Source organism: Bubalus bubalis, chromosome 4 (assembly GCF_019923935.1).
Source record: "Bubalus bubalis isolate 160015118507 breed Murrah chromosome 4, NDDB_SH_1, whole genome shotgun sequence".
Classification (NCBI taxonomy): Eukaryota; Metazoa; Chordata; class Mammalia; order Artiodactyla; family Bovidae; genus Bubalus; species Bubalus bubalis.
In genome coordinates this window covers 20671040-20680255 of record NC_059160.1, presented here as the reverse complement: position 1 = coordinate 20680255, position 9216 = coordinate 20671040, and the positions used below count along the sequence as shown (strand labels likewise).

The following is a 9216-nucleotide window of genomic DNA, read 5'->3' as shown; positions in this document are numbered from 1 at the left end:
TCGCTTGGGTTGTCCCAGAGCACCAGTTCTGAGTGTCCTGCTTCATTTATCAAACTTGCACTGGTCATTTCTTTTATATATGGGAATATACAGTTTCAATGCTATTCTCTCAAATCATCCCGCCCTCGAATTCTCCCACATACTCCAAAAGTCTGTTCTTTACATCTGTGTCTCTTTTGTTGCCTTGCGTATAGGATCGTTGATACCTTCTTTCTAAAGTCCATATATATGCATTAATATAGTGTACTGATGGTTTTCCTTATGATTTAGTTCCCTCTGTATAATAGGCTCCAGTTTCATCCACCTCATTAGAACTGATTCAAATGCTGGGAAAACAGGTCAACCATATGCAAAAGAATGAAACTAGAACACTTTCTAACACCATAAACAAAAATAAACTCAAAATGGATTAAAGGTCTAAATTTAACACCAGAGACTATTAAAACTCTTAGAGGAAAACAGAGGCATAACACCCTCTGACATAAATTACAGCAAGATTCTCTATGAATCACCTTGCAGAGTAATGGAAATAAAAACAAAAATACAAATGGGACATAGTAAACTTAAAAGCTTTTGCACAACAAAGGAAACTATAAGCAAGGTGGAAAGGCAGCCTTCAGAATGGAAGACAATAACAGCAAATGAAACAACTGACAAAGAATTAAGCTCCAAAATATACAAGCAGTTCATGTAGCTCAATACCAGAAAAATGAAAAACCTAACCAAAAACTGGACCAAAGAACTAAACAGACATTTCTCCAAAGAAGATATACAGAGAGCTAATAAAACACATGAAAAGATATGTAGCTTTCTCATATCACAACACCACTCATTACTAGAGAAATGCAAATTAAAAACACAATGAGGTATCGTCTCTGCCGGTCAGAATGGCCACCATAAAAAAGTCGACAAACAACAATAGCTGGAGAGGGTGTGGAGAAAAAGGAAACCCTCTTACACTGTTGATGGGAATGCAAACTGGTACAGCCACTATGGAGAACAGTGTGGAAATTCCTTAAAAATCTGGGAATAGAACCACTCCAGTATTCTTGACTGGAGAATTCCTTGGACAGAGAAGCCTGACAGCCTATAGTCCATGGGGTCTCAAAGAGTCAGACACAACTGAATGAATGAGCACACACAATTATATTTCAACTGTTTTTGAAAAACATTCATTATCAGAAAAAATAATATAATTCGTATTAAAATGTATGCAATCAGAATTTTATTTCCATTTCATAAAAGGTCAAGTTACCCAACAGCATCCAAACTCATATTTTAATTCTCAAGCTTATGCTTGCAATGATATGCATTTGTAAACTGACAGTCTTCTGCTCTTATTTCCCATAAAGATTGTACAGCACAGTTACGTTCACCAGGTAATTTGTCTGTTATCCTGTTATGGAAAAATGCATAATTCTGTTATATTCTATGAAGACAACTCATGAAACAATAGCATTTTCCATGCAACTGTAATACAAGATATTTTGAAAATGGGTAATGAAGTCTTTAATAAAATTTCAGTAAGAGCTTTTTACTAGGAAATTGGGCTACAGAGTAGCCTAGTTTTCAACATTGGTATCAACATTTTATATTCTTTCAATATTGTCCTTCAGCTTTCTGTAATTCGACTAAAACAAATGTATTCATGTTATTTTAAAAATATTTCTTTTTTGTATTTTTCCTCCTCTATATAGCATTCTTTTTACAAACTTACTGTAGTCTGCAAGTTGAACCATTTAGCCACTTCCAAGGATGACCGCGGCCTTCACGAGAGACTTGAATCCACGATATAATTGATAGGGACATCAGAAATTTCTAGCCCAAAATAAAGAATTTTCACTTAAATAGTCATTATGAAATGTTTTTGTTAATTTTTAAAATGCAAGTCAAAGGATGTGTTCTTTCATAGCATCTTTCATTCTTTGAACAAATTGAGCATGTTAGATTCTAATCTAACACTAAAAAACATAGGAGTTGAAAGTTTGAAGTTTTAGTAGTACCATAAATATTAACCAATATCTGTACTTTTGATTCTAAATTAACTCAACATTTATACTCATCAGTGTCACCATGTTCTAATGTTAATAAGGAAAATTCCTTTTTTTCGACAGCCATTTAATATAGAGAATATTTACAAAGACATGAATTAGTTGTAGAGATCCTACAGAAGAACACACCTTGCATAACAACTTGGGGATACTTACAGCCGTGAACTACATCTGACATTAAGCCTAAGGGATAAGAAGGTGGAGTAATTGAATATGTGCAATGAGGAAAATTCTGATTCACATAATTTCATTTTTCCTCATGTCAAAACTAACATAGCAAGGCTTTAAATAAGTCTTTAGATTCCATGACATTCATTTTTCTATTTATTGTGACAATATTGATGGATTTCTCTACTATTATATGTTTCTCAGAATTTCAGTTTTAGAGGGAAATTAAGGAAATGAAATTGAGAAAATAAGTGACATGAGAGCCGAAGATTTGGTTTTCTGAGCCTGACACCATTCTTTGACTAAATAAACCCCAAAGCCATCTGTTTCTGTATTGGTGGAATCAGTGGACCAGACAAGGGGTCAGAGACTCATTTCTCTCTTCTCCTCCCTGCTAAGTTCAACTGTAAACATGAGAGCTAATGAAAGACATGAGAAAGGAGAACTCTGAAAGGTGGAAAGAGAAGGGTGATGTGGCTTGAGACTTCCCAGCAGCCCCACTTCTCTGTAATCGCTAATCACTTCTCCGTGATGAGAGAACAAGGTGGGAGGTGAGGGAAAGATAATTAGGTGCATCTTGTATCTCCCCACCAACCAGGTGAAAGTGACCTAGGCCTCTTACTTCCCAAACACACAATACCTAACCTGGCTGTTGGGGGTGTCACAGGTAATCCGTTCCTCCTGTGTGTTGAGAGAACCGTGTAGGCAACACCAGGTAAGCCTTACAAGGTGATCCATCAGGACACTTACTAACAAGGAGCAGTCAGAAATAGCTTCTGTTTCCTCCACTGAGAGACACTAGGGTTGGGTGATAGGGGTGGGGGTGGGACCAGCAAAGGGGATGTCTTGACTAAAGCTACTGAAGCTAAGAAGCCTCTTTATCCCTGAGGGTGTAAGACTCCATCTCCACCCAGCGGCATTGGAAAGAATGGATCTTAACTGTTGAATTCACACAATGAGCTGTGGAAATTTACAAACTTCACATAAATGCAAAAAGTTGGAGGAACTGCAAAATATCATATGGCAGTGATGAGACAGGGACAACCTGTATGATTCCATGTCCTGGAGTAGAAAATGGCAACCCACTTCAGTATTCTTGCCTGGAAAATTCCATGGACACAGGAGCCTGACAGGCTGAAGTTATTGAGGTTGCATAGAGTCGGACATGACTGAATGACTAAGTACGAACATGGGATTCCATGTATATGATTCAAAAGCAATCAAAGAGATTCTATAATATCAAAAGTCAGGACAGTGAGTAAATAAGGAGGTGGAGACATGATAAGATATTACAGAGGGGTGGGGCTGCTGGGAAGTTGAAACTTCTTTTCCGTGATCTGATGTGCAATTACACAATTCTATAGGCAAAATCATATGTTTATTTTCCTTGATGTATGGTAAAATTAGATAGCACAGTGTATTTTAGAATTTAATAGCATTTGTAGAAGCATGGTTTTCTATGAAAAACAAGAACCAGAAATTACCACTCATGCATGAATGGTATAAAAATGTAAATAAAGTATTATAAAGTTATATTCCATTGTTTAATGGAATACTAGCAGACCTTAAAATAATCAAGCTGCAAATGTGTACAAAAGCACAAGTGAATCCTAACAAATATAATGTTGACTAAATGAAGCCTTTAGCAGTGTTGGAAACATTTAATATCTTACCATTTCCTCTTCATTATCTATATAAAGCAAAGTAGAATTCTTAGTAGCACAGGATATCAAACTTTCATTCCATGATTTTTTTTCCAAACTAGTATAATAGCAGTTGTTGGAATATGTAAGCCAGTCTTGTGGACAATGACCACAATGACATTCTGAAGAAAGATTATGAATTAGTATTCAAAAACAATTTGATTTTGAAAAATAAAAATTAACTTACACATATGCATAGATATAAACATTTATGCATACACACACATATATAAAATAACATATCTATGCATCCTCAAGGCTGGTACATATAAAACAAATCTCATTCATACATTCATAGAGAGAGTCTGTCTCTCATATCCCAATTTATGTCCCCATATAAAGCAAACACATAGAAATATCTACTATTTACATGTCCTAAAAATAAAGAAATGAAACTTCTATTTTAGATAGCAAAATTATTTGTCTCTTATCATATTATAACAGCAGGAAATTACAGCCAATTGCCAACAATGGATATGGTGATCATATTGTTGCATAGGGAGAAAGACTCTCCTATAATCATTATTTAGGAATATTGTTGCCTGCTTTTATAATTTATATTTTATCACCAGATCTATTTCTATTTATAATTTATATTTTATCCCCAGATCTATTTCTATTATATATTTATCCCCGGATCTATAGAAATAGATCTTCTAGCCTAATAGATCTTCACTAGCCTAAGAGAGAGACAAAATACAAACTATATTTATATTAGAAGTTTGAAATCATTATGTACCTTTCGGGAGCTTTGTTATCAGAGAGGACTTATTCTGTTCTGATATTTGGGTACCTAGAAAAAAATGGAAGTAATCTTTTAAAATTTTTACATTGATCTAAATACATCATAAAAATTTATTTTTTAGTTTAAACATGGCGTTAGTAGGATTTAGGATGATCTGGAAAATATTGCTTTAAGAATAATTAATGAGGTAATGAAGACTGGGGGGTGTATATTTTAAAAATCTTGGAGAAAAGATTCTACCACCTCTTACAATCCTTGGTTCAAGCAATCTCAAGAATTAATTTGTTTTTCTCAATAAGGTGTTTCAGTTTCTTAAAGTATATCTTTGAGTTATGAAATCAGAAAATATCTGTGTATATATTTAATTTTCCCTACAATCATTCTGTAATTTATACTTTGCTCAACTCAGGATAACCATTCAATACTTAGGCTAAAGGCACACATTAAAATAAGAGTTCTATTCCATAATAATATGAAATTTTAGAGGCACCGACGATCAGTAAAATGAAAGGTTCAATCATAATCTTTCAAAACTTGACTTACGTGGAATAGAAGTTATCACTCTCACTATAGTATACATCAAGACAAAACAGACGATTCCCAGGATCACAACAATGAGTTTCTCTCGAGCGGACGGTGAATCTGCAGGGAGAGAAAAGGAAACACTGAGAAAGGAGTGATGGAGACAGTTATTTCAGAAGAACAAAAGATCCCACATCCATGAGAATTCAAAGACATCAACATCAAAACGATATCTACCATTGCAATCCTCCTCTCAGAATATACCATTCCTTTGTCAGCGAATATAAGGCTTCACGAGTTGTAGATCAAAGACTACAAATTACAGCAATGCCTGGGTAGATAGTCCTAGAGGAGGGCATGGCAACCTTCTCCAGCATTCCTGCCTGGAGAATCCCCATGGACAGAGGAGCCTGGCGGTTTACAGTCCATGGTGTGGCAAAGAGTTGGACACAACTGAATGACTAAGCGCAGCACAGCACAGCACGTATGTCATATTAGAATATTGTATTTCAAACTCCAGCTCTAAGTCTCATTAATAAAATCATGTAAGCAGGTAAATGCTTTACGCTTGCAGTGGTAGTTACTGTCATTCCATTGACATAATGAAAGGCAATTTGAAAGTTTAATCCCACGTGGGTTTTCTCCTGCTCAGCTGCTAAAATTGATCTTTTCAGGATCTTACCTCGCATTTGCTGTCTCCTGGTGTCCTTATCCAGACTCGGTTCTGAGTAGCTTTCCTTTTGGTTCTTCATCTCTGTGGCTGTTTAATGTCAAGGATGTTACTCTATGGAAACTTTACATAAGTAGTTAATAAATGGTGTATAACATCACAAGAAAGCTTGAAAGGTTAAACTGGGTGATGTGTGAGATCAGTTAACAGCACTCATTTAGCAGCTGAGCAAATCCAAGTTTGGTTCTCATTTCAGTAGACCTTTAGACAACTGTTTCATGGTAGAGTAAGTAGTTTTAAAAGTAGTATTTGGTGTTTAATAACCAAGAGTGGTGGGAATGGGTTGGAGGTGGGAGGTTAGAGGGAAACTCAAAGGAGGGGACATATGTACGCCTATGGTTAATTTATGCTGATGTATGACAGAAATCAAACCAATATTGTAAACCAGTCATCAATCAGTTAAAAACAAATAAATATTTTAAAAAATATTCTGTTTGACATAATGTTACTTGTTTATTGGAACAATGAAAATTAGCAGATTACTGAAAAAGTTCATGAATAGTAATATCCTGATGAATTGAAAGTCAAAATTCACAGAAACACTTGAAAATTGTTATAATATCTTTGTTCAAATTAAAGTCCATATTGGAAAAACATGCACCTATTATATATGTAAGTTTAAAATCCATTAAAAGTTAAAGACAGCTTTCTCTGATGAGGGAATAACAGTATTGGCATATATGGTACACTCTGCATTCAACTACTTTAATTGGGACATTCATTAATGAAAAGCGAATGAGATGCTATCAAATAATTCTTCTATTTTGAGTTATTGTGGAGCTCTGAGAAATCATTAAAAAAATTAAAGAAATATTTTACATGTTAAAAATGGTACATGACATATTAAATTCTCCAAAAGTTTTTATCATATAAAGACAAAACAATGTTAAAATGTCTTTAAATACTTATATTTCATGAGTAATTGACAATGGCTAAGATATGAAATCACAAAATGATAAGGAAAAGCATACATCATTTATGGAAGAATAATGTTCGTACAAACTTCCAGGAAGATCCTGAGGCTGTTAAGTCAATAAGAGAAGCTTTAGTTGTATCAGCAATTATAATAAGTCAATGATATGCCTTAAAAATTCAGTCAACGTATTCTGTAGTCAGTGCAATCTACAATTAATTCTGGCCTTGAAATTTACAATGTACGACCTTTAAAAATTATTTAGTATTTAGCAAATGAGTTTACTAATCTAAAATGAGAATAAAAATATGTATAATATAAAGCATGTAAAACACCTAATATTAAATTTGACTTTTATTGTATTTCTTATTTTAACGCAATTGCCATGGTATTATTCATATCAGGCAATGTAATTTATTAGACAGAATTCTCTGTGTTAGTGTGATTTATCTTTTTTCAATATTGTGATCAAGTTTTTATGAATTGTTTGATCATATATAATTGAGGTAATCCAGCATTTTACTGGAGGTACCATATTCTGATTTTTACTTTAACTAGATCAGTGTAGAATTATATTGGCCATTCACAATTCTATGAATCCATTTTAAGATTCTATTTTTAAGGGCTGAGTTAAATATTTAATGCTATATCTAATTCTATGTCTATTGATGACAAAATACAATGTTAACTGTCCCTTGTCCTGATGCTCCTGATACTTCATCTTAAATTGCAATGATTAGCAAAATCAGTTATACATGTGTGTATTCACTTGAATAACGTCTGCAGGTAAGCACTTGAACATTTTAAGAAATCTTCCCCAATACTTCATATTTTATTCTTACTTTCTCCCAATTTAAAATACCTAAATATCAAATACAGATACCAATATCTCTGTAATTTGTTTGCTTAGCAATTGTCCCTAAGTCGAACCACATTGGCATTTGTAATCTCCTACTAAATGAGATGAGGAATTAGGAAGGAGAGGAAAGCACATACCTTCTACAGGCCAGAGTCCTGCCTCTTCTCGTGAGTGGCCAGGTTACTGTGAAAATCAAACAATGTCTGTGGTCTTCACAGACTGCCCTGTGAAGGCCCAGAGTGAAACAATAGTGAAAAAAGTACATTTCTTATCACCGTGTCACTGAAACAGGAAATTCTTACGCTTGGGTATTTTGAAGACAGTTTATCTCATCACACAACTCCAGAATATAGGAGATTTTGGATATGTAATGTATCAGTTGGTTTGTTCTTTGGTGAGTTCCTCAGAATTGATTTCACCTTCTAAAAGATATAGGGGGACAAAGGACATGATCACCATGCTGTTAACTTGCTTTCACTTCATTCATCAATGCTGAACATTTATGCCTTGTCAAGAGTAACTTCAATGTTTAAGTTTTACTTTAGATAAGTTTACTAAATCTAGGCATTATTTATTTTTTCCTTATAATTTCATTGTGTCATTTCTATTATAATGGAGGAAATCATAATTCAATTGACAGTTTGTATTTAAGGATACTTGTCCCTAATTCAGAAGAGTTACTACATTTTAAACTTTTTTCAGTTGAGTTCAGTCGCTCAGTCGTGTCCGACTATTTGCGACCCCATGAATTGCAGCACATCAGGCCTCCCTGTCCATCACCAACTCCCGGAGTTCACCCAGACTCATGTCCATCGAGTCAGTGATGCCATCCAGCCATCTCATCCTCTGTTATCCCCTTCTCCTCCTGCCCCCAATACCTCGCAGCATCAGAGTTTTTTCCAATGAGTCAACTCTTCCATGAGGTGGCCAAAGTACTGGAGTTTCAGCTTTAGCATTCCTTCCAAAGAAATCCCCGGACTGATCTTCTTCAGAAGGGACTGGTTGGATATCCTTGCAGTCCAATGGACTCTGAAGAGTCTTCTCCAACACCACAGTTCAAAAGCATCAATTCTTCAGTGCTCAGCTTTCTTCACAGTCCAACTCTCACATCCATACATGACCACAGGAAAAACCATAACCTTGACTAGACGGACCTTTGTTGGCAAAGTAATATCTATGCTTTTGAATATGCTGTTTAGGTTGGTCATAACTTTCCTTCCAAGGAGTAAGCGTCTTTTAATTTCCTGGCTGCAGTCAAAATCTGCAGTGATTTTGGAGCACAGAAAAATAAAGTCTGACACTGTTTCCACTGCTTCCCCATCTATTTCCCATGAAGTGATGGGACCGGATGCCATGATCTTCGTTTTCTGAATGTTGAGCTTTAAACCAACTTTTTCACTCTCCTCTTTCACTTTCATCAACAGGCTTTTTAGTTCCTCTTCACTTTCTGCCATGAGGGTGGTGTCATCTGCATATCTGAGGTTATTAATATTTCTCCCTGCAATCTTGATTCCTGCTTGTGTTT

General features: G+C 35.1%; 1 protein-coding gene across 2 annotated transcripts; it reads right to left on the bottom strand.

Moving 5' to 3' along the window:
• Positions 1 to 1202: 1202 nt before the first annotated feature.
• Positions 1203 to 8467, bottom strand: LOC102406263 (NKG2-A/NKG2-B type II integral membrane protein). Of its 2 annotated transcripts, XM_025283255.3 has the most exons (7): positions 7829 to 8467; positions 5872 to 5949; positions 5211 to 5309; positions 4662 to 4715; positions 3893 to 4044; positions 1718 to 1818; positions 1203 to 1396 (listed from the first exon to the last, which is right to left on the bottom strand). In XM_025283255.3, exons 2-7 carry the CDS (start codon positions 5939 to 5941, stop codon positions 1279 to 1281), a joined length of 594 nt encoding a protein of 197 aa, XP_025139040.3. In that variant the 5' UTR covers positions 5942 to 5949; positions 7829 to 8467; the 3' UTR covers positions 1203 to 1278. The 2 variants fall into 2 exon arrangements, with proteins under 2 accessions (XP_025139040.3, XP_025139039.3); XM_025283254.3 differs by lacking the exon at positions 7829 to 8467 and having other exon boundaries at positions 5872 to 6539.
• Between the last annotated feature and the right edge of the window lie 749 nt (positions 8468 to 9216).